Below are 27352 nucleotides of genomic sequence, written 5' to 3'. Positions count from 1 at the left end.
TAGAAACAAGCCCATAAGCAACCAACCAAGCCAAGCCCAAAGACGAAAAGAACCCAAGACTTCATGTCTACCAGCCTAACATGTTCAGGCCCAAGATATGCGGATGGATCTGGGTGACCCGAACTCCACCATCTCTACCCGCCAGCACCAGTGCCTAAGTTGGTTCTTCCCCATCGCAAGGCAACAAACAATTCAATTCAATGCTCATCAGGCAAGAAATACATTTACAATCCCAATTGATCTACAATATCAGCCCATAGAAACCAGTTGTTCGAACTGCATCCCTTAGCTGCTACCGCCTCACTTGTTTGTAGCCAAACTAAATATTGATTCAAGTCCCAAACTTTAGTAAGTTCACAAACCAAATCCAACCTTTACTCAGCCCGAAACTCCAAGAACGACCACACTATTGGAGCCAAGCATCAACACAACCCAATCTCAGAAGGATTTCCAAACCTATCATCTTTACCCATGAGCAATGAATAATTGAGCCAAACAAATCTTTTGGATGATAAACTTACAGATCTATCAGCTAGATCGAGATCCAACACTTCCAGCCAAGTACAAGCTTTTGTTGCCTACAGAGAGAGCTCTTAAAAGAGACCTCGTTCTAAAGAGAGGGTGGCCAGCATATCCAGCTAGCCACCGGATGTCATCGTTGATGCCGGTGGCTGGTCAGAAGGTTCAAAGAGTGAGAAGCTTTTGATATAATCATGTCCGAAGGCCTATAGGTAGAATCATGTGTTCTTTGTGCTTCACAACTTTTCAAGCTTCTTCCTCCAACCACCATGTTTCCCAAGTGGTCTATGAAGAATACATATAGCAATCGACACCTTTATAATAGGCAGATAACTGTCAGAGAATTGAGTATTTGAAAAGATTTACATGAACATGAAGTCAAAGTATCATCTTAACTAATTAGCTACAATTTATTGTTTGCAACTTTTGATATAATGCTTATTTTGGCGTTGCAATGTGATAAGTTGTTGAATTGAAGCTACCTTTGAGACGGGTTTTTCCCTGTTGATTAGTCTTTGCTCTTCTCTTTCTTTTTTGGTTGACAAGATCCTGGTTTTGTAATTTAGCATCAACAACCCTTGGCATTTTGGGACACATCCAACCAAAAGAAGGGGAGCAGCTCCAAACTGCAAGAAACCACCCCCATCGTTAGCCCAAGAAGCTAGCTCAACACGCAAAACCATTGGTTGAGTACCATATATAGAAGTAGATTTATTATCCTAAGATGACGGCCATCCATGCTGGATCAGAAGATGTAGTTCTATGCTTAGAAACATAAGAAGCTATGCAATTTTGCAGCATGTCCGAAAGCTTGTAGGTCATCATGCGTGCTTTGTGCTCCATACCTTTTTGTCAGTAACATGACAATACAGATTCCCTATATCCTCTAGCTAGCTCCTTACCTGTGAAATACTAAATCAAAGACAACTCATTAAAAGCTTCAAAGTTCCCAACACTTTACATATAATGCCTTAGTCGATCATCACCCTACTATTTTTATATTTAAAAAAAAAACAAAATCCTTATTAAAAAAAAGTATTATTAATGCCATATATATCTATTGCAATAATTGATTAGCCAAAGTGCAATGCTACTGTTAACTATAAAATTTAATGGAATGGTATAAAATTTTACCATGGAATGTTTAAACCTGATGCTACAATGGGCTATAGAAGCCACATTAGAAAGATGAAGATTCCAAACAGTTCAAATCCCTAAGTGGAAGCTTAAAATGTGCGGCAAAGAATCATTCCTCATATAGGCAGCTTACTCTCAGTCCCCCTGCTTAAGAGGAATTAACAACAATACGCTCTGCTTTCAAATAACATAAAGAAAATTTTCAACGCATCTACGAAAGTGCCGTTCACATTGATATTCTTTTTTGATTATTTCTTACATGATTTTACGTAATTAAAAAAATAGCGGCTTTTATATGATATACTTCTTCTCATCATAATTTTGATGGTATTAAGAACATAGATTCCATGCCCATTCACTGAACATGTATCACTGAAATGGGTATCGTTAAATATTAGAGTTTGATGAAAAATGTTCTGCGTGGAATTATGTAATTACTTAAACTATGTTTGTTTGATAGTTTGGTTCACATTTTGTTCCAATTAGATGAAAAGAGACAAAAACCATTTTAAATGCATAACTAATTAACTATACTTGTTGGTGAGACTTTCTTTTTCAATAATACCATCCCCAATTGATGTTAAGACTTTCCCACTACATATTCTACAACTAATATTCTCAACCTCTTGGGTGCTTTAAAATTGATTCAATTCGTTTGTATCAAGTTTCTAATCTCCCGTTGATTTACTCAAGGTGGTATAATAGCCAATTGTGTAGATCCTTCGACAGAGGTTTTATACCACAAATCTAGTGAGCAATGCGTACTCGAGATGATTGTGTAAATAACATCATATCGTTTATGTAAAGAAAATAATGACCTAAGCCAAAATTATGTAATACTTACTGATTATATAACAAAAACAGATCCTAGGCTTCCAAGGGACGATTGAGCCGCAATATTGTTTTTTACATAGATCACAAATCTTACACATTACGGATTATTATTAGAAAAAAAGTGAGATGGTAACTCCCTGGAAAAGGCTAAGCTTTCCCTACAGGAGGAGCAGTAATATAATCATATACCAAAAAACTTTAACCCTGCAACTATCCAAGAAATTAAAAGATCACCTTCACCGGAGAACATCTTGAGTAAAAGAAGCTTTAGTCATCAAAAGAGGATTCTTCATCTAACGCCCAACCCATGAAAGTTTTTTGGGTTAAAGTTGCAGGGTTATTCATGTTAAAACACTTGTCATCCTATATGCCAAAAGGTACATGCTATAAGATTAATGACTAACAATTAGGCTTGTTAACTCTATATAAGGTTAAGCATTTGATAGAATCAATATTAATTATTATTTGGAATGTCCCAACCAATTCCAATCCAATAAATTGTGGCATACACTTTATAAGTTGGCATAAAATAATAAACTTACATTTACAACTGCAGGAAGAATACATGCATGAGCATCCTTTGCAAGTCACATGCAATCTGCTTCTCAACCTTGATCAAGTCCATTAGTTGTTGACTTATTCCATCAATCAATTGAGGAGAAAATAGTTAAGAGCTCAAAACAGATAGGGTTTTGAGCCATGGATAGAAAATAATTATAAAATGACCCCGCATTATTGAACAGGCAAAATAATCAGGCTGAGCATTATGCACATATTATATATATTCAGCATTGAATAGGCCTAATACATGGGTTATTCTTCTTGTTGTTAGGAGGATATATAAATACTCATGGAACTCATGTACTAGCTCGTGACTTCTTCCCCTTCTAAACCGAAGTAGGAAGCTTCGTAGTTCTCACATTTAGTTTTTGCTTAACATCCTTACAAAGGCACAACTTCAAACTGCCCATTTCATCTTTAAATTAGTCATAACTTTATGTTTCAATGATAAATGCAATAATAAGTGACCATATCAAATTCAACATTATTGGATTGTTAGATCACAAATAAAAAATTTATATATCATGGCGTATAACCTTACTATGCTGGCTACAGAACCTGAAATGATCTTGTGTATAAATATCATCAAAACACCTATCATGATTGATATATGCAATGTTTGGAGCAGGGGAATCACCCTCAAGATCCTACTTTCAAATGAACTCTTTGGTTTTGAAAGAGACCCAAGTGCAGGTTCTACTAATGTGGTATGTGTGAAACTCACAACTGAGTTCCCTCTTAGCACTCCTGACTCAAACATGTGGAATTGGTGGTAGTGCGGAAAACACACAGATGCTAGACAATAAATCCTCCATCTCCTAGTCATATAATTTGTTGGTAAGCAAAAGTGATGGCATTGTTGTATTTCCTTAGGTTATCCTTTGAAGAGTTTTAAGAAATATATGTAATAAAAAAAAAAAAAATTAACATAAGAAACCACTAATGCCTAGCACGCATAAAATGACCAAGACTTAGCAACGTCAAATACATGTAAAAGTGAGGACGAAAAATGCTTTGGTACAGTACGATGCACAACAGAACCAACGATGTAATGACTTTATACGTAACATGCAGATTAGCATTCAAGATAAAAATGACTATATGAGTTATCAACAGTATGGGACACAACATACTGTGCTTATAGAAAGACTTGAATCAAGGAGGAATCCAATGATGTAATCGTAGTCTTAACCTTGACATGGAAAAGAAAACATGTTTCTATTCTCAAAGAACAGGGCTGGCTATTGTTAAAGAAATCATATATGTCACATTAGAGTGGGAGATGATACTTTAAAAGCAACTGTGCAACCTAACCTTACCATGGTGTTGTATATTGAATGTGAAGAAGTCATGAGCGAAGGAGAAAGACATGTGTTTTTCTGCTCTTTATTTATTATTTAATATGAAGAAACAAATCTTCACTTTTCAGCTTAAGATAAAGAAAAAGAGCATAAGAAATTGGTCATAAGGAAAGGGCCATTTTCTTAACAAACTTACCTAAAAAAAAAATCCTAAATTACCATAATATCATTACTCTATCTATATACAAATCGAAGTTAGAAATTAATATCAACCCAATCCCAACTAAATAATCACATCACTCAATCATTCTAACGCCCAAGAATCAAGCAACCCATAACCAGTCAAGTGCCATGTCATTCGTACCTCTTTCAAGATTTCCTCTTGGACTAATTAGACACCCAAATTTTCAAGTTCTTCTCAGCTCTATTACACTTTCTGATCTAAATCATACTTTTCTCGATATGTTTAACATTGATCAAATATTTTTTGAATATACACACCACCAACTTTTGATTAGCAAGCACCCATGACAAACCAACTTGGAATTTAAAACATAGGGCCTACATAAACCAATTTGTATATCTTTGTTTTTCCCTTGCACTAATGAAAAAATGAAATAACATAGAGAAATTGAACATTATCTATAATATTTCTTGTATCTAAACTTCATTGTCACTAACCAAGCATGCTCCTAACTACAAACTAAACTAAACAAGAAACAAGAAACATTTGAAAAAGAGATAAAAGTATAATGCAAGTATGATAAAAGTAGTGCATCAAAAACAGAAGTCACGGTAAGGATACATACAATACACCTTATATTTTGTCTCCTTATTTAATATGGTTTTCCTCTCCATTTAATTCCCAATCAAATACAAAAGTTAAACAGTGTGTTAAGAGTAGCTCACTTGCTAGAAACTCTGCAGATACTTTGACCATCATTGTAGCAATAAGCCGAGAAGGACATAAGCATCACTACTATTTTCCAGGAAAACATTATATAACAATGTAAATAGCGTGAACTTTATGGACCAAACATGATTGGCTTCTTGCAAGCCGCATTAGGAAGCACATCACCTCTGACGAGTTTTGGAGAAAGTAAGAGGCTTTGGTTTCCTTTGGGATTGAAGACACTATATATCATAGGATAACCTTGCCCTTCTGTCACCAAAACCTGCAATGGTTCAAGTATATGCAAATGATTAAACTTGCATTCAAAAGGAGGGTTCTCCTGAAAAGATTAGTTACTAAATGTTCAAATTCATTGGTGCAGAGCAAACCATAAACTTTTATAACAAATTACGCAACGCAACTTTAGACCCAATATGCAACAAAAAGAATAACACTTAAGTTGGTCACTTATCCAAGTCTTTCAGGATCATCCGGTATTAAATATGACAGATACCACATCATACACCAACAACACACACACACACACACACACACTTCACTAAGCTAAGCTTAATATTAGGGAATTAGTGTGTAATTAATGAATTGTTTCAAGCATAAATTATATGTACACGTGTCTTCCATCTTGCACATTACTTTTAATTGAATTGTTAAGCATTACTCAAAGATTCTAGACATTATTCATTAATTAAATATATTCATACCTTGAAAGCATCTTCATCAGTTCGATCGTCTCTTATGTACGTCAGGGCAATTTCCAAATCCTAGAGTATTAAGTATATAATCCAGAGCATGACCCTTGTCCCATTTTATAGATGGGTGTATCTCCAAAAGCTATTCAGAATAAATACAAAGGAACAATTGTGTAAGCAGGGCTTGCGTAATTACAACACTATAATAACTTGTACAGACTTGTAAGTTTTAAGACCTAACCAAAATCATCATTTGAAGTATTAATTTAATCATACCTTTCTACTCCTTGTCAAATGGAACCTACGATATTCTTTAAGAATAGACTTGACTTGCTCTTCAAGTGTGCAAAAGTCCTGCAATTAGATAAAATATTGAATTATGATAATAAGATTATAATGAAATGGTGACTTACAGTTAACGCCTCATTAATTCATAATGACGGGAGCATTTGCGGTAGCCATAAAAATTAAACAACCTTCATCTCCGAACCTTGTAAATTAATGTGAAGTGTTCCCATTGTTAGGTAAACTTCAAATCAGCCAAAGTTTTGAATTTTTGTTTTTTTAGGTTTGGTTTGAAGAAGAAAAGAGAAGGCTATGGAGAGTTTCCCGAGAAGAATCAAGCGAGAGATGAATCTGTAGGTGATGGTGAGATTTGGTTTCCATTTTCTCTTTAGTGATCCTTCTTCGTTCATCTTAGAGAGATTAGAGATGTTTTTACATAGTTTGGGGTGTTTTTGAAGGTTTGGAGTTGTTTTGCCTTTTTAATTATTTAATTAGCCAAAAGAGCATAAATTAGATGTGGTGAATGTTTAAACTCATGGAATTAGTTATCAACTTAAATTTTGAGAATCAGCATTGAAATATTAAAGCCAAAAATGATATAACCTTATGTAAAGACACCTACTTTATCCAAACTTTAAATGAATTAATAGTGATATTTAGGCTCCAAAATGAGGTCAAGCAACTTGACCAAAACATCATATTTAGAGTATCCCAATCACAAAACCAACATAATTATAGTACCTCAAATTATCAGTACAAAAATGCAGTGCAACATCATGCTCTTCATAGACACAATTTATAATATAAACTAATGGAGAAGGAGCTAAAAAATATACTCCATAAGAAAAAAAGGGTGTGGATCGAATGTAAGCAACATACCTTAGATAAATTGCACATTGGAGCCAATTGCATGTTCTCTGACCATTGTGAAGAACAATATTTGCAAAATGCAAGAGTTTTGAAGTATTAATTTATTGAAGAAAACAACATTCATGTTAGTGGTCTTGAGAAATTGTCAAAAGAGAAAAGAAATCACATAACTATCTGACCCTATTAGTCAAGTACTTCGTGTGAATGACATAAATTGTTGACAAAAAATCAATTGCATGTACAGGTTATATCCAATGAAAATTTCTACTTGTAATGATATTCATACATGCACTCCAATGGAAGGCCTAATAAAAACAATGGCTAGTAGTTATGATCTAACTGCTGGTAGTATGGTGGAGTGCGTAGATGGATATGCCTGATGGGTTTGATGTCCATGATACATATGATATAAGCATGGGTTACTGGCAAGCGAGTATCTGAGTAAGCAGCGAGGTTATTCAATTAGTCATTCAAGATGAGGAGCATAAACTATAATTCTCAGGATGAAAGATTACAATGAACACTACGTATAATTCTCATAACCAAAATTCTCATAAATATAATCTCGTGGAGCGAAAGTATTTTCAGCCTTTGATGTCACGTTTTGGCTCCATCTTTGCACATTATATCCATTGCATGAGTTTCACATACTATTCAATTGGCATTATACATCAATAAAACATCTCAATTCAGACTTATGTTGATTTTCAATGAATGACCTAACATATAAATATACCATTGGTTTGTATTAGAATGCAAACCCTTAAATTTGCTAAAGGGCAATAATAATAGTAATAATAGGATGGATGGTGAAACATCATTCAAAGTCTTTAACCACTTTTTTGGAAATATTGCTGAAAGAGGACAAACCCATTTTCCATACTCATTGAAATAAAAGTGAATGTAGAAAACATATAATAAATTATTGTGACATAGCAATTATATTGATGTTAAATAAAAATTAAAAAACAAAGAAAGAAAACATTTACCTTGAGCAGCAGAAAATGACAGATGTTTAGAGCGGCACCTCTTCTATTTGTCTATATCCGCATCTTTTTGTCTATGATTTTAGTTCTACTTACCCTAAAGAGATCTAGGAGTATGTGTAAGTCAAAATAGTTTAAATGAATTGTAAAATGGGATCTAAAAAAAACTTCCACATTGGGATCTACGAAAAATAAATGAAATTTTATAATAAAGAGGAAATATTTTAGTTGGTTTTAAGTCACACGTCTGTTGTTATAACACCCAGTATATATATATTTTTATATTTCCTAGTACTATAAAAAGAAAAATAAAAAAAGAAAATAAAACAAATAGGATAAAGATTAGTGGAAAGAGAAAACGTGGGTAAAGAGGATAAACCATCTTCCCTGTTTTTAGAGGTTTTGGGGGGGAAAATATAAACACAGAGAGGAGTTCACTCGGAGAGTTTTACACAGAGAGGAAAGAAAAGAGAAAGGGGTGGATTTGTGCACTTCTTAGCTAGCCTTGGATTGGATTTTTGGCGTTATATTTTATATATTCTTTTTGCGGGATACGAGAGGTGAGTAGATAATTTTATCTTTCACTAAACCTAGATTTTTACGTCTGTTAAAAAAACTTTACTGTCAAATACATAAGGTTTTTGCTCATTATTTTTCTGCTCATTCTCTTCAATGCTTATTCTACATGTTGTCGAATTAGAATACATACTGTTGAGCATCTTGTCGAATATTAATTGATTTTGGCTATGGTTGGGTTTATCTACTATCGATTATCCTGTCAAATTATTAAAAATTGTTAACTGTTGAGAAATTGATTTGTTAAACTGTTGAATTGTTTGGATATCATATGGGTTGTTGATTTGTATCGGTTGGTTGTTGATTGAGTTGGGTATGTTGAATTTTGTTTTGGTTGAACTGTTGAAGCTCTGTAAAGGTTATTAATGGAGTCGAACTCGATTTTAGGTAAGTGAGGGGAATCGAGTTTTGATTATATCATAGTGTTGGGTTTTGGTTGGTGATCAAAATAGAACTGTTTCGGTGGTGTTTGGTGGTTTGTTTGGGTGTTGTTGAAGCTCTGTAAAGGTTATTAATGGCGTCGAAATCGATTTGTGAGGAGTGAGGGAATTGTTTTTTTTGTTATGTCAAAAGTTTAGGTTTTTAGTGAGGATTAAAATCGATGGGTTTAGAGTGGACAAAGGTTGGTGGTTGATGGTAGCTGATCGGTGGAGGTTGTGAGCTATTTGAGGAAGAAGAAGGAGAATACGATGACTTTAATTTTTAGTTGGGCTTGGGCCGAAATAGAACTTGTGGGCTTAAGTTTGTTTAAGTTGGGCTTGGGGAAGGCTAAAGACTTTTGGGCCTTAGTCTTTGGTTTGGGTTAGATGGGTTTAGAACCCATTGACCCCTTGGCGTTTTTAGATGTCTTAAGCTGGTCTGATCGATTTCGAACTAAATTTTGATTTAGTTAGAGTTTGAACTAGATTTTTAGGAAAACATTAAAAAGTAAGATCTGGAAGTCTTCTTTCTATTCCAATCGGCCTCATCACATTCCGAGTCCCATGGAATTAATTAATTATGGTGTCTGGAAGTTTGATTGGCAGAAAACAACTCGCCAAAAATCAGTTTCTGAGCACTGTGTTCGAGCCTAGTATTCGCACATTTAGAATGAGATTGAGTATTTTTGTAAAACATAAGAAAGTATGGTCTGTGTGTTAGCTTTTCAACGCAAAAAGCCTCGATGCATTTGGATACCTGTAGAAAGAGTTGTGTCATTCGGAAGATAGTCCGTTAGAAATCTAGTTTGCTGAAAATTAGGATTTTTACCGTTTTCGACTTAAGTTTTCTTTTAGATGGGGCTAAGGTTGGGACTTCGAGTTATACATGAAAAACTAAGTCTACATACCCTATTTTCTAAATAATTCAGTTACATGTCATTTGGATGAATATATGAAAAACTATAGCATTGACAAGTTGGTTAGAAAACCTACCGTGTTATGCTTTATGTGCATGAACCTGTTTTGGGAAATATGTCTAGTAATGAACTAAGAGTCTCTTAAACTATTCTTGGGTGTTTTATATAGTGTTTGTAGCCTAATTTTAGACTGTGGTTTTATTTGGAACTGACATGGTTCATAAGATAGTTTTTTTATTAATCAAAAGTAGAGAAATATCCATTTGTGAGTTTTTGGATTTAAAGGTTCATAGTATATTTCTGGGTATGAAACTTTATGTATATGATTGTGGGAGTATTTTAAACTTATTGTGTGTGATTCTAGATAGTATAAATTGTTGTTTTCCTTAAAGGTACATACAAGGATGTTGATATTTATTGGTTAAGTGCTACGTACGGCTTGATTCTAATCTTGAAAGATTGGATACGTAGGTAGCCTTATGTAAAGGTGCAGCCACTATATTATATATTATATATTAGTTTTTGTGATAACTATATGTATATAATGTTAATATTTAATTATGTACGTGATTGTAGCTGTTTGAATTGTATTTGATTGAGGACCATTCGTATTGCGTTCAATGATATTTAAATACATGATTGATTTGCATTGATGCGTGAAAATAACTTTCTGCACATGTGATCAATTGTTATGCATGATTAATACTAGTACAATGATAAGTGAGCTGAGAATAATATTTTCAATGAGTCGACCACACCTTTAGAACTCTCCACACCTCAGGATTTGGTAATGATATATTATGACTTGAGATGTCATGTGATAGGAAAGTATTCCTTGAATGTGGCGGGAATGACCCAAGGTATTCATTGAATGTGCCATGAATGACATGTTAGTGTTATGATCGATATTCCTTGAATATGGCGGGAATGACCCAAGGTATTCATTGAATGTGCCATGAATGACATGTTAGTGTTATGATGGATATTCCTTGAATATGGCGGGAATGACCCAAGGTATTCATTGAATATGTCATGAATGACCTGTTAATGTTATGATGGGTATTCCTTGAATGTGGTGGGAATAACCCAAGATATTCATTGAATGTGCCATGAATGACCTATTAATGTATGATGGGTATTCCTTGAATATGGCGGGAATGACCTAAGGTATTTATTGAATGTGCCATGAATGACCTGAGATATTGAATGCCCATAAGAAGCTGTGATTATGCGAATGGAAAGCCCAGAGATGGCTGTGACTCACAAGTTACGAGTTTGCAAGATGCAAATATGTTCCTGGAGGCGATATCCCCACTTGGGACATATGTCTTGTAGTGGTACTCGGTATGAGAGAGGCACACGAGAATGTGTGATTTAGCAAATGTGTGAAGTGCAAATCGTGGAGTAGGAACTAAAGATGAGGCCAGTAAATAAGTGATTAATAAACAAGATACATTGTGGAATTGAATGAACAAAAAGTATGTGAATTTGTGTGATGTTATGGATGTGAAGTGTGATTGAAAATAATATTAGTAAATGTTTGTGATCTTTTATGTGATTGCGAAATGACTATAACTTGATATGTTATTACGAAAATATTAATGACTTGTAATAGTTTGAGATATATGGTTATGCATGCAAAAACTTTATGACGTAATGATGTCATGTGAATGACTACCATTGATATATGTATTATGATAAGTAGTATTCCCCGAATATGCGGGACGAACCAGGTTGTATCAATTAGACTTAAATGTCTTAAATGAGGTTTGATTATGAATGGAAATTTGGTGTTTGAGATAAATCATTTTATTGTGATGTCTAACTCTATTTTGTAGGAGGATAGGATCTATTAATCTTTTATGCAGGGACGTAAATATCTTACCTTAAGACGACGTGTTGGCTTAAAGGTATGGTGTATCAAACTCATATTTAATTAGGTTATCATATGTGCATTTAATAAGTGGAATGTAAGTGGTATTTATGTTGTGAGTTATTTTAGAATGTGGGAATGATGAGTACTGTTATATGAGATTTTTGGAATTGTATATTGTGGGTGAAATATTACTGGGGAAGAAACTACATACCGTTTTGAGAAAACGTAACTAACTTGTCTTCCAAGTTGAAATGATTGTACTAGTATATTCCTTTATTTGAAATATTGAACATGTTGTTTTTATTTTAGTCTTACTCATACCAAGCAAATTGATTTGTCGACCCGTGTTTTCTTTGTTTTGCAACATGGATGTGTTTGGAAACATAGATGGTGGAGTCGATGGATGAGGACACGTGATTTGGATTTACTCTTGGAGTCTTACGGTTTAAGTTTTTACTAAATTAGTGCGGTTTTGTTTTTGAGGCGGAGGATGTAATAGAGTTGGTTAGTTTCTTTTTGTAGTTTAATAATGTGATTGAAGGATCGTTCCTTTTGGTTTTAAATTTGATCTCAGATTTTAATATCGTTGTTGATAATATGTTATTAGGGTTTCGTTTCATCCTTGGTTTTCGGATGATTGAATAGGGTGACGATTGAGATAATTATATCTTCGATAATTCCCTATTTTAAATATTCGAAAATTTGGGGTGTTATTATAGTTGTAGGCGTCTAGATGGGAGCTAATGATATGCGTTGTTTTAATTGAAGTTTTCAAGTGACATAGATCGAAAATTGATAGGCATAGCTTTAGAGATGAGGGCCAGTTTTTAGGGCATGGTTATATCTATATTTTAAACTCGTTATAAAAAATAAATAAATAAAAAAACAACAACAAAACTCGTTATCAATAAAATTTCCACTTAATTTAATAAAAAAAAAAACGTGTTCAAAATCTTTTATAGCACTAAAAAGGGAATATTCGGACATTAATTGAAGTCTTTTGTTGCACTACACTGTTATTTGATATATTAAACCAATTAGAAAAGCAATCCAACATTCCAACCTAATCCCTAATAAGTGAAAAAAAAATCTTTAGAAGTTGTCACACCCCAAATTTCCAGAAAAATTAAAACTGATATTCAATCATCTGGAAACCCAGGGTGAAACAAAACCCACTAACATATTATCAACTACAATATTTAAAAACTGAGATCAAATTAAAACTGAAAGAACTACGCTTCATTTACAAATAAAATTTTTACTAACCAACTCTATTACCTTTGTTTCAATTCAAAACCATACACTTTCGAAAAACTTAAACCAGAAGACTCCAAGAGCAAATCCAAGTCACGTGTCTTCATCCATCGCGACTCCACCATCTATGTTCCTAAAAAACACACCCACGTTGCAAAACAAAGCAAACATGGGTCGACAAATTGAATTTCTTTGGTATGAGTAGACTAACAACAAAATATATATATAATAATCTTTCAAATGAATAATATAACATTACAAACAATTTCAACTTGAAGACAATATAGTTCCGGTTTTCCAAAAAAGCGGTGTAGTTTCTTCCCAAGTAAGATTTCCCCAACATACAAATTCCAAGAATCTCGTATAATATTACTTCGTCATTCCCACTTTCCAAAATAACTCACAATACAATACCACTCGCATTTCATTTATTAAGCTGCACGTATGATAACCTAATTAAATATGAGTTTGGTATACCTTACCTTTAAGCCGACCGTCGCCTTAGGGTAGGATATTTCGTCCTGCTTGAGAAAAGATTAATAGATCCTACCCTCCGCAAAGCGAGAGTTAGACATCACAATAAATTGATTTATCTCGGCCAAAATTCTATTCATGACCCAACCTCATTTTAAGACATTGAAGTCTAATTGATATAACCCGGTTAGATCCGGTATCTTTGAGGAATACCACTTTATCATAATACCTATATCAATGATAGTCGTTTCATATGGCGTCATTCGTCATAAAGTTTAAGGCGTAACCATATAGATCTCGGACTATCACAAGTCATTAATATTTTCGTAATAACATATCGAGTTATAGTCGTTTTTCGATCGGCGTTGAAATTCAATCATTTACTAATATTATTCAATCGCCACACTTCATATCCATAACATCATACAATTCATATACTTTTACTTTTAGTATCACTCGCCTACTTATGAGGCGAGGAAAAGTCACAACCAAAGAGTACATTCATCCTGGCGAAAGTATCAACTCATACAAACCACGTAAACATTTATCATAAGAAATCATATACATCATATGCGATAACTCCATCACACGTAAAATCAATATTTTACTTTGCTTATTACTTATCTGGTTGATTTCGTTTATTCAAAACGGTGAACCTTAGTTCTCTTTCGATTTTTATTTCTGGCACACATTTGCCAAATCGTATCACATATCCGTATCCACTCACACCGAAAGTACCACTACAAGACATATCCCCAAGCGGGATATCGCCTCAGGAAACATACTTTCATCTTGTAAACTCGTAACTTGTGAGTCACGGCCCATCATCGGGCTTTCCATACACATAATCACAAAGCCTTTTGGGCATAACAAAATATCGGTCATTCGACATTCATTCGATGAATACCTTGGGTCATTCCCGCCACATTTGAGGAATACCCATCATAACAACGGGCCATTCATGGCGCATTCGATAAATCTGCTGAGTCATTCAGCCAGCATTCGAGGAATACCCAAACCTACATTCAAGTACATTCGAGGAATCACCAACCAGGCCATGGCGAATACCTTAGTTCCTCTGGGAGGCCAAATCAAACGATTGGGTCATTCGTAAGACATTCGATGAATACGAGGTCATTAAGTGACATTCGATGAATACCCATCTATCACATGACATCACAAGTCATAAACATTTCTTTTCATTACCAAATCCTCGGTGGAGGTTTAAAGATGTGGTGACGTTAAAACATTATTATCACTTATAATTATCTTTAGCATTACCAGTGTCAAAATAGATGCGTCTGAAAAGTCACTTTCGGCGTCAGAGGGCAAATCAATGACTTAAATATCATTAAATGTAAAAGCGGACTTATAATCAAACAAATACTGATTTATATAACCATACTTCGTATATCTGATATCGTAAACAAATGGTTCGTTAATTCAAAGTCAAGTCCCATACACACTAATGTCTAAAACATATCCCCATATACTTAAAGTCTCATGTTATTATATACAACTTCTATCTCCCCATATATATTTATGTCGCCTCAAAACAACGATAATTTAACATAATCACATGGTTATCACAAACTAATATATATATTATAGATATAGTGTAGTGGAATGACTTTCGCTTCAAAAAAGCCTAACGTATCCAAATCTTTCAAGATTGGAATCGAGCTTCGTGGTTCTTATCGGCCCACATAATCGATCTTGGGTTTTTCCTACATTCATCCAAATGACGTGTAACTTAATTATTTGTAAACTAAAGGTATTTAGATATCTTTTCGTGTTTAAAAAAAAATACAATCATCAAGGTCAAATCTTTCTTGGGATAATGACAACCAAAGTTATCTGAAACTTCCACGTTTTATTATTACTATATTATTCCATATAATATCTGGCGTAAAAGCGTAGTCTAATTAAACAATCCGGTCCACAATCAAAGCCCCAATATCTTTTACACACTATTCTTCGCGTCGAATCTAAATTAGATAATTTACCAACCAAGTTATCTGATATCCAGGCCGATTATTTTATTCTTATAAATATATCCATATATAAAACATATGAAAACCTGGAGCGGTCGACAACAGCGATCAATGACGGTCAAAGGTCAAAGTCGGCGGTCAATCGATTCGAAGTCAACGGTCAAGTCGGCGCCTCATGGTCAAGGTCAAACTCAACATGTCATGGTCAAAGTCAAACCGTCTGATCAAAGTCAAACCGACAAAGTCAAACGTCAATCAAAGTCAAATGTGAAAGTCAACCGTCCATGGTCAAAGGTCAAAGTCAACGGTCAATGATCCAAAGTCGGCGGTCAAAAGGTCAACACCTCATGGTCAAGGTCAAACTCAACATGTCATGGTCAAAGTCAAAGCATGCCCTAGTCAAAGTCAAACTAACAAAGTCAAACCGTCCAAGTCAAAGTCAAATGTGAAAGTCAACCGTCCGTGGTCAAAAGGTCAAAGTCAACGGTCGGCCGGTCAAAGTCGGCGGTCAAAGGTCAACACCTCGTGGTCGAGGTCAAACTCAACATGTCATGGTCAAAGTCAATTTGTCGCAATAAAGTCAAACTAACAAAGTCAATGGCGTTTAGTGTTAAGGTGGGTTAGTCATGCCATAGTAGTTCCAAAATCAAAGTCAGAAAGGCGTGGTTCGCGACTAAGTGTAATTGGTAACCTTCGGACCATGGCCCAAACCTTAACCCAGGAGTCTAAAAAGTCAACTTATTTATTCTACGCGACCGATTGGATCTATATTAAATTATATGGACCGCTACAAAACACAAGAGTAGCCCGAAAACAAACAAAGAAAACTGTCCCAAAACTTAACTTAAACTGGGCCCAAACTAAACTTAATTAAACTGATCCAAAAATTACAAAACAAATAGAAAAGGGCCCAACCACTTAAATCTGAAATTTCGGTCCAACCACCATTGAAATTTCGGCCAAGCCAATAAAACATTTCGGCCCAACAACTTAAAATAGAAATGGGCCCAACACAAACTAACTAAACCGGCCCAAAACAATCTAAACTAACAAAGGCCCAACAAAAGGCCCAACTAAGATGAACAGTGTCATCTTCTTCCTCCAGCAGCTCCACCACCAGCAGCTCACGCGCCGCCACCATCTCACCTCTCCATCAAGCCGGTTTGACTCATTTGGAAAAACCAAACCACTTTAATAAATACAAAAACCTCAAATCATTCAATCCCCATATATTCATCAACCTAGATCTAAATTTTCGGCCACCATTAGAGCTTGTTCCAAGCTCAATTCGGCAGCCCCAACCATCCCCACTACCACCAAACCTCATTCAACCAACCCACAACAACAAAACAGTTTAAACAAATTTTAAAAACGCATCAAAACAAATCTTTTCAGTAACCCAGTAATGGACGGTCGGCGCCATTAAAGCTTCTCCAGCTCCAACAGCACCCTCTAATCATCAATTCAACCATCCACATCCAATACAAGATACCCAACACTTCAACAATAGGAGTTTACAAACCAACAAGGAGTTAAACTATACAAAACGATTTCTGTGGCTGACGCCATTATCGTCTGTCGAAGCTTCGACAGAGCTTCGAAAGCCCGACATCAACCAACGAATTTCAACCAACAAATTCTCCAAATCCACAGTTCGACAAAAAGTATTGACTCAAAATCAAGGTCGACAGTATAGCCACAGTACCCCAGTTCGACAGTTTAATTCCAAATTCGAAATTTAATAAATTTTAATAAAACAAGTTATACGAATTCCAACACAACAGTATGATGAACAGTATTAATAGGCCGAAACCTTAGTCGGTATGCTCCGATACACGGAAAATCATAAATCTGGTGAAATAGCAAAATAGCTACTTTCACTCAGATGAACAATTTCGACGAATCCTCAAAGCCGATTAAAATTGTCATTTCCAATCTTTCAAAGAAAACCAGAACTCTCTCATTGCTCCGTTTTAATATATTATATCATCTTACGAACCCTATTTACTAGAAAAGTGTTTATATCTTGGGTCCGAAACCCCGCTCAACAATAATTTAAAGCCCAAAACCGTTCCCAGCGTATCCGAAATCCAATCCGGCCGAATTTTAAATAAATAATTTAATTAATTAATAAATATAAAAATCATTATAAAAACGAGGTGTTATAATATACACACCTTTAAAAGGATCTCGTCAGAGATTCAAGGTGAAAGTAGATCAACCAAAGCAAACACTCGCCAAACAATAAATCTTCAAAAGCTCTAAAGTTAATGGATTATATCCCAAACCACTTTAAGCTTCGAGAAATAATCTAAAACATGCCATCAAAATTAATTAAACGTGTTATTTATAGCTTTGCACCCAAAGGTTGTAAACAAATATATAAAAAATATAAGTGTATACCCCAGTATCTTAAAAAAAGGAATACATTATACAATATCGGTATAATTTACGTGTAGACATCGTGAATACAAACCACGTAATGAGATCACCACCCTTTAAAACGATGTATAAAACCAAAATCCAAAAATGAGAACAAAACAAACGTGAAAACAACACTAAAGCTTAACACAAAAAATCTCTTACCACCCATTACCACAATCGGGGATCACCTGGACCTACCGTTCTAGGCTAATCCCAGCTCAGATAAAAAATGTCACACCCCAAATTTCAGGAAAAATTAAAAAGCGATATTCAATCATCACGAAAGGGTTGAAACAAAACCCATTAACATATTATCAACTACAATATTTAAAACCGAGATCAAATTAAACCGAAAGAACTACGCTTCATTTACAAATAAAATTTTACTAACCAACTCTATTACCTTTGTTTCAATTCAAAACCATACACTTTCGAAAAACTTAAACCGTAAGACTCAAGAGCAAATCCAAGTCAATGTCTTCATCCATCGTGACTCCACCATCTATGTTCTAAAACACACCCACGTTCAAAACAAATGAAACGTGGGTCGACAAGAATGAATTTCTTTGGTATGAAGTAGGAATTAACAACAAAATATATATATAATAATCTTTCAAATGAATAATATAACATTCTGAAAACAATTTCAACTTGGAGACAATGATATAGTTCGGATTTCCAAAAGCGGTGTAGTTTCTTCCCGAGTAAAAGATTTCACCCCCCAACATACAAATTCCAAGAATCTCATATAATATTACTTCGTCATTCCCACTTTCTTCAAAAATAACTCACAATACAATACCACTCGCATTTCGTTTTATTAGCTGCGCGTATGATAACCTAATTAAATATGAGTTTGGTATACCTTGCCTTTAAGCCCGACACGTCGTCTTAGGGTAGGATATTCGTCCTGCTTGAGAAAAGATTAATAGATCCTACCCTCGCGCAAAAGCGGAGTTAGACATCATGATAAATTGATTTATCTCGGTAGGTCCAAAATTCTATTAATGACCAACCTCATTTTAAGACATTGAAGTCTCAATTGATATAACTTTGGTTCGTCAGGTATCTTTGGGGAATACCACTTATCATAATACCTATATCGATGATAGTCATTCATATGACGTCATTCGTCCATAAAGTTTTAGCGTCATAACCGTAGATCTCGGACTATCACAAGTCGTTAATATTTTCGTAATAACATATCAAGTTATAGTCGTTTTCGCGGTCAGCATTGAAATTACAATCATTTACTAATATTATTCATCACACACTTCATATCCATAACATCATACAATTCATATACTTTTACTTTAGTATCGCTCGTCCTAACTTATGAGAGCGAGGAAAAGTCACAACCAAGAGAGTACATTCATCCTCATGAGTATCAACTCATACAAACCGTAAACATTTATCATAAGAAATCATATACATCATATCTGATAACTCCATCACACGTAAAATCAATATTTTACTTTGCTTATTACTTATCTCGTTGACTCGTTTATTCAAAGACACGGCCCAACCTTTAGTTCTCTTCACGATTTCACCTTCTGGCGCATTTGCCGAATCACACGGCATATCGTATCGCCTCGCTCACACGAAATTACCAATTTCTGAGACATACGCCCCGGCGGGATATCGCTTCGGAAACATACTTTCATCTTGTAAACTTCGTAACTTGTGAGTCGCGACCATCTACGGGCTTTCCATACACATAATCCAAAGCCTCTTTTGGGCATAACAAAATATCGGTCATTAATAAGACATTCGATGAATACCTTGGTCATTCGCCACATTCGAGGAATACCCATCATAACACTTAACGGCCATTCATGGCACATTGATAAATGCCCCGAGTCATTCGCCACATTCGAGGAATACCCAAACCTACATTTCAGATACATTCGAGGAATCGACCAACCCATGGCGAATACCTTGGATTCCCTCTCACAGAGGCGGTCCAAACGATTGGGTCATTCATGGCATTCGTTGATGAATACCGATTCATTCGTAGCGCATTCGATGAATACCATCTATCGCGTGACATCACAAGTCATAAACATTTCTTTTCATTACCAAATCACGGTGGAGAGTTAAAGATGTGGGCGACTACATTAAAACATTATTATCACTTATAATTATCTTGGCATTACCCATGTCAAAATAGACCACCACGTCTGAAAGAGTCACTTTTCGTCGTCGAGGCAAATCAATGACTTAAATATCGTTAAATGTAAAGCGGTTTATAATCAAACAAATCTGATTTATATAACCATGCTTCATATATATCTGATATAAGTAAACAAATGGTTCGTTAGCCCAAATTCAAGTCCACACACACTAATGTCAAAACATATCCCCATATACTTAAAGTCATATTCATATACAACTTCTATCTCCCCATATATATTTATGTCGCCTCAAACAACGATTAATTTTAACATAATCACCGTAGTTATGGTTATCACACAAACTAATATATATATTATAGATATAGTGTAGTGGGTCGCACTTTCAAAGTTTGCGACGATATCAAATCTTTCAAGATTGGAATCGCGCATAAGTAGTTCTTATCACCACATAATCAATCTTGGGTTTTCCTACATTCATCCGAATGACGTGTAACTTAATTATTTAAAACCAAGGTATTTAGATATCTTTTCGTGTTTAAAAAATCCAATCATCGAGGTCAAATCTTTCTTGGATATAATGACAACCAAAGTTATCTGAACCTTCCACAACATTTTATTCTTATATGTGTCATATAATATCTGGCGTAAAGCGTAGTCTGATTAAACAATCCAATAAATCACAATCAAAGCCCGATATCTTTTTACACACTACTTCGCGTCAAATCTAAATTAGATAATTTACCAACCAAGTTATCTGATATCACAATTATTTTATTACTATAAATATATCCATATAATGAAACATATGAAAACTGGAACGGTCAACATTCGCGATCAATGATCAAAGGTCAAAGTCGGCGGTCAATCGACAAAAGTCAGCGGTCAAAGGTCAACACCTCGTGGTCGGAGTCAAACTCAACATGTCGTGGTCAAAGTCAAATGTTCTAGTCAAAGTCAAACCGACAAAGTCAAATTTGTCAAGTCAAAGTCAAATGTGAAAGTCAACCGTCCATGGTCAAAGGTCAAAGTCAACGGTCAACAGTCAAAGTCAACGGTCAAAGGTCAACACCTCATGGTCAAGGTCAAACTCAACATGTCATGGTCAAAGTCAAATCTGTCTGAGTCCAAAGTCAAACTAACAAAGTCAAACCGTCCAAGTCAAAGTCAAATGTGAAAGTCAACCGTCCATGGTCAAAGGTCAAAGTCGGCGGTCAATGATCAAAGTCGGCGGTCAAAGGTCAACACCTCGTGGTCAAGGTCAAACTCAACATGTCGTGGTCCAAAGTCAATTTGTCTACCAGTCAAAGTCAACTAACAAAGTCAATGGCGTTTCAGGTGTTTGATGGGTTGAGTCATGTAGTGGTTCGTGGCTAAGGTCAGGTCACGGTTCACGCTGGATTGGTAAGGTAATGGCCGGACCTAATTGGCCCCAAAGCGGAAGGAAGTCTAAAGTTCACTTATTTATTCTAATCCGGCCCAATTGGATCTATATTAAATTATATGACCTACCCAAAACACAACCGAAGTTCTACCAAAACAAAAGTTAAAAACCGTCCCCAAAACTTAACTTAAACGGCCCAAACTAAACTTAATTAAACCGATCCAAAATTACAAAACAAATAGAAAAGGGCCCAACCACTTAAATCTGAAATTTCGGTCCAACCACCATTGAAATTTCGGCCAAGCCATAAAACATTTCGGCCCAACAACTTAAAATAGAAATGGGCCCAACACAAACTAACTAAACCGGCCCAAAACAATCTAAACTAACAAAGGCCCAACAAAAGGCCCAACTAAGATGAACAGTGTCATCTTCTTCCTCCAGCAGCTCCACCACCAGCAGCTCACGCGCCGCCACCATCTCACCTCTCCATCAAGCCGGTTTGACTCATTTGGAAAAACCAAACCACTTTAATAAATACAAAACCTCAAATCATTCAATCCCCATATATTCATCAACCTAGATCTAAATTTTCGGCCACCATTAGAGCTTGTTCCAAGCTCAATTCGGCAGCCCCCAACCATCCCCACTACCACCAAACCTCATTCAACCAACCCACAACAACAAAACAGTTTAAACAAATTTTAAAAACGCATCAAAACAAATCTTTCAGTAACCCAGTAATGGACGGTCGGCGCCATTAAAGCTTCTCCAGCTCCAACAGCACCCTCTAATCATCAATTCAACCATCCACATCCAATACAAGATACCCAACACTTCAACAATAGGAGTTTACAAACCAACAAGGAGTTAAACTATACAAAACGATTTCTGTGGCTGACGCCATTATCGTCTGTCGAAGCTTCGACAGAGCTTCGAAAGCCCGACATCAACCAACGAATTTCAACCAACAAATTCTCCAAATCCACAGTTCGACAAAAAGTATTGACTCAAAATCAAGGTCGACAGTATAGCCACAGTACCCCAGTTCGACAGTTTAATTCCAAATTCGAAATTTAATAAATTTTAACAAAACAAGTTATACGAATTCCAACACAACAGTATGATGAACAGTATTAATAGGCCGAAACCTTAGTCGGTATGCTCCGATACACGGAAAATCATAAATCTGGTGAAATAGCAAAATAATTACTCACCTGTATGAACAATTTCGACGAATCCTCCTAAATTAAAATTCGTCCATCTAACGCTCCAAAGAAACCAAACTTCTCTCGCTTTCATTTTTAATATATTATATCATCTTACGAACCTATTTTTACAGAAAAGTGTTTATATCTTTGGGTCCAAACCCAGTTTCAACACCGACCGGCCCAAAACCAAAGCCGTATCCCCGAGTCCAATCCGGCCTAATTTTAAATAAATAATTTAATTAATTAATAAATATAAAAATCACGATAAAAAACACGGGGTGTTATAGAAGTCTTCTAAAAACCAAAACGCGTTGAGAGAGAGAGGGAGGGCACATTTAGTTTAACCACAAAAGCACATTAATGCTAATAATTTACTATAGGTTTTAGAACTATATGATATATAAGTTTTAGTTTATAAAAATGAACACAATTCATATAATTAGTTTATAAAAGTCGAGAAAAATATTCCTAACTTAGAAAAAAAAAATTATAATGAAAAAGTAATTAACAATCACTATTTGAATAGATATGAAACAAAATCACATGATTTCGAAGAGGTTGAAAAAGGCATGTGATGGGGGTCATGATGATGGATAGAAAGTGGCAGATATGAAATCTTTAATTTTGAAATTTACACTAAACCTAGGTGGTTCCATAGCTACGATTGCCTTGACAGGTGGTGGTTCAACAGTGAAAACAAATCCATTGAACTTTAAATGTTAGTTGTTTATGTCATTTTTCAGCGAAAATATAATTTTCTACGTACTTTTTTTTTCCAGTTGAAGACATTGAATTGTCGAAGATAAGAACACATGTTACGGTCAGCCTCATTGTGATATCTTCTCAATAGGCCCTCATAAGTGTAACCAGGGTCCAAAAATATCCTCAATCTTGTTAGCAAGAGTTAAGCTGGGCGAGCAACTTGTTGTCCCAACTCAACACACTCGGATCAGAATACGACTAAATGCCTTCGCATAAGTTGCTACAGTATCTTCGGTTGCACGTTCCAAATAACTAACATTTCCACTCGCAAAAAACATCCATGCCACACTCCAAATGATTTCGTCCCAATAGCCCGCTGAATTATAGTATCGTGCAATATTTGAATTATCACAACTATAAGAACGACGCTTGTTTTTGTCATTAGCAAAGCTATATAGGGCACTAGCACCATCCAAGAGTTTCTTTGAATACTCAATATCGTCTTGAAAGACAATGGAAGCAGCTGCCCTGCCATCTTACCAACCCTTTCCATACATGTTTTTTTATTTCAATCCATAGTTTTAATTGTGTTTCCACCATTTAACATCAAGAACAAGTTAAAAAAAGGTTAGAAAAGTTTAGAAAGAGATTTTCCAACCATCAAAACCATTCCTCCTAACAAATGGTCTAAGATGAACAACAAAACCCAATCCCACTTTTTACAAATGTCAAATGGCGCCGCTGCCGGGGATATTTTAATTATCGCGACTATAAGAACAACGCTTGCCTTTGTCATTAGCAAAAGCTATAGAGGAACCGACACCATTCAAGAGTTTCTTTGAATACTCAATATCGTCTTAAAGACAAAGGAAAGCGGTTGCCAAAGTCGCTAATTCTATGTAGTTATTTAGGCCTGGGCTCATACCGCATATCTTCTGATTCGCCGCCAACATTTCGGGTCGCCACCATTTTTGTCGTGATTTTGAGCTCCACCAACTTGGACACACAAAAATATTAAAATATTTTGATCATTAGTGGCATAGGTGGCATTTTGATAATTAAGTCGAGTTAAATTAGCCAATCTAGTGACAACTATGAAGTTGTGTAAACATATCATAACATAAATTCCATCCATATTTTTATAATAAATACATTTATCACTTTGATTGATTTTGAAACCGTTATATATAACAACATGATCAAACTATAGATGTGATTTAAAGTTAGAGAGTATAATAAATGTTAGGTAGATGTGATTTAAAGTAACTAAGTACATCTATATAAACTGTTGGTCATGGTACCTGACTATAAATTTGGTCGATGATTGTAGCAGAGAAATTAAAGGGCAGCAGTAAGTAATTTATTCCCCATTTGATAAGCTCCCTCACATGATCATACTCGTCTATCGCTTTATATTTTTTTTTTCCGTATTCAATCACACTCCAACTGAGCATGGTCATGGAGAAAGCCATTGGAAAATGGAGCTTTGAGTTTTCCCCTACTTCATAATATCCGTCTAGAGTTTATGACTATTTAGTACCACAAACTTTCGTTTTTTTTCCTAAATAGTACCCGAACTTTGTTTCTCGCCTATTCGTACCACGAAGTTTCAATTTGTTTCAATTTAGTACATCAGTTAATTTTTCATCCAATTCCGTCTAATTTCACTAATGGCGTTAACACTATTCACATCAGCACTATTCATGTGAACAATTTTCACTATTCACGTGACCATTGTTTTTTCAAAAAAACACTATTCACATGAACAGTGTTTTCACTTTTCATGTGAACAGTTTTTTTTCAAAAAAAAATCTTTAATCAATCTTAAAAATTAATTCTTTAATGAAAAAAAAATACTATTCACGTGAACAATGCTTTTTTTAATAATCTTTAATCAATCTTAAAAATTAGATTATTACAAAAAAAACACTATTCACGTGAATAGCAAAAACACTGCTCACTTGAATAGTGTTTTTTATTATTATTATTTTTTATTAAAGAATTAATTTTTAAGATTGATTAAAGATTTTTTTTTAAAAAAACATGTGAACAGTGTTTTTACTATTCACGTAAATAGTGTTTTTCAAAATTTGAATTAAAAAAAAAAACAATGTTAACGTGAATAGTGAAAACACTGTTCGCTTGAATAGTACTGTGTGAATAGTATTAACATGAATAGTGCTGTGTGAATAGTGCTAACGCCGTTAGTGAAATTGGACGGAATTGGATGGAAAATTAACTGAGGTACTAAATTGAAAAAAATTGAAACTTTGTGGTACTTAATAGGCAAGAAACAAAGTTCGGTACCATTTAGGAAAAATGTGAAAGTTCGTGGTACTAAATAGTCATTAACTCTATCCGCCTACGAGTCCACCCTTCACGTTCCCGTCTGAAAGTCCAGAATCCCCTATCTATGACACATTGTTGTCTTTAGGCAAGCGCCCAGCTAAACACCAAAGTAACCAAACAACAAAAGTTGACATAAAATCAATATTTCATTATGGAAAATACTAGTTCTAGTTGCTATTGAATACTGTTCTGCTTCCATGGTAATGCTATCTAGCTGCACGTTCTACATCATCGCCACAGCCTAATAGCTTATAGTTTAAAAAATCTTGAGAGAGCAATGGAGTGCCTCATTTTTTCCCGATTATTTTTAAAAGCATGTGAAAAGAAAAACAGCTTATATATTCAGCTTAAGTACACTCCTTGATACTATTTTCTTTATGTACATCTCGTTCCTTCACAGGTTGACCTGTAGGTTGCTTACACTCCGAACAGGCTGGGGCTAGCGACAACCATCTCCAAATTGGGGTTAGATATTGTCATCTATGCGTGCATGTTCGATTCATTTGTGATTTAAGCTCAATGATCCATGCAAATCGATATTACTTATTTCTTTTCGTACATTACAACTCCCTCCTTAGCAGGTCACCCAACCAAATTTTTTTTGTGCATAAATCAGTATGTGCAAGATTACTAACTAGTTCACCCAATTGTTGCAGTAGAAACACTTCGTAGTCTTATTAGACTCTTATGGTTTTGCATTGGGTACGGTACTGACTACATCACAGTAGTTCAAATGCTTAAGATCTTCGGATTTCAAGAATGGTGAAAGTCTTACATGAGAGATTCTGGATTTACAAAAGACGTACTGGTAGAAAAACTACCAAAACAATCGATGATTCGTTCATAAGTTTCTAGCTCCAAGTCTTGGTACATAATGACAATTAGCACCTACTGTAGTAGGATATTTATTCCAATCGAGGTAGGATGCTATTGCTCCATGTTGCAATAGGAGTTGCTTTAGACCAAGCTTTCACCTAACTTCATCTCCACTTGCATTATTGAAATGACCAACTGCAGCAACAACCAACAGATCATAATGATCAAATTCCAACTTAGGGTTTCTGCTATGTCCTACTCACATATTTTATAGAGCTATTGCAGTTAGCGAGTCGTTACCAGTCAATATCTTGTCAGGATGAAGACCTTATCCAAGGATCGACCTGCCAAGACTTTAATTCAATTCAATATTTTGTCATGTCGAAGACCTTATCCAAGTATCGACCTATCAAGACTTCAATTCAAGTCAATAAAACTTCAAACTAGGGGTTACGGAGGAGTCTCCGAAGTCGATTTAGTATTACTCATATATAGTAGTTTATCATTAATTCAATTCAATTCAAGGATTGACTTGCCGATTCAAAGATTTCAATTCAATTCAAGGATTGACTTGTTGATTCAAAGACTTCAATTCAATTCAAGGTTTGACTTGCCGATTCAAAGACTTCAATTCAATTCAAGGATTGATTTGCCGATTCAAAGACTTTAATTCAATTCAATACAAGATAACATTAAATATTAAATATGTTACAACCCATAATACACGAG

General features: G+C 35.1%; 1 protein-coding gene across 1 annotated transcript; it reads right to left on the bottom strand.

The window, feature by feature from the left end:
- Nucleotides 1-5377: 5377 nt before the first annotated feature.
- On the bottom strand, nucleotides 5378-6472 carry LOC147499442 (putative trehalose-phosphate phosphatase D). The gene is made up of 4 exons (XM_086563475.1): nucleotides 6431-6472; nucleotides 6231-6308; nucleotides 5967-6026; nucleotides 5378-5527 (listed from the first exon to the last, which is right to left on the bottom strand). The coding sequence occupies exons 1-4, from the start codon at nucleotides 6470-6472 to the stop codon at nucleotides 5378-5380; spliced, it is 330 nt and encodes a 109-aa protein (XP_086419601.1).
- Nucleotides 6473-27352: the final 20880 nt, after the last annotated feature.

The sequence above is a fragment of the Coptis chinensis genome, chromosome 5 (assembly GCF_015680905.1).
Source record: "Coptis chinensis isolate HL-2020 chromosome 5, ASM1568090v1, whole genome shotgun sequence".
NCBI lineage: Eukaryota > Viridiplantae > Streptophyta > Magnoliopsida > Ranunculales > Ranunculaceae > Coptis > Coptis chinensis.
This window is presented reverse-complemented; position numbering and strand designations above follow the sequence as displayed.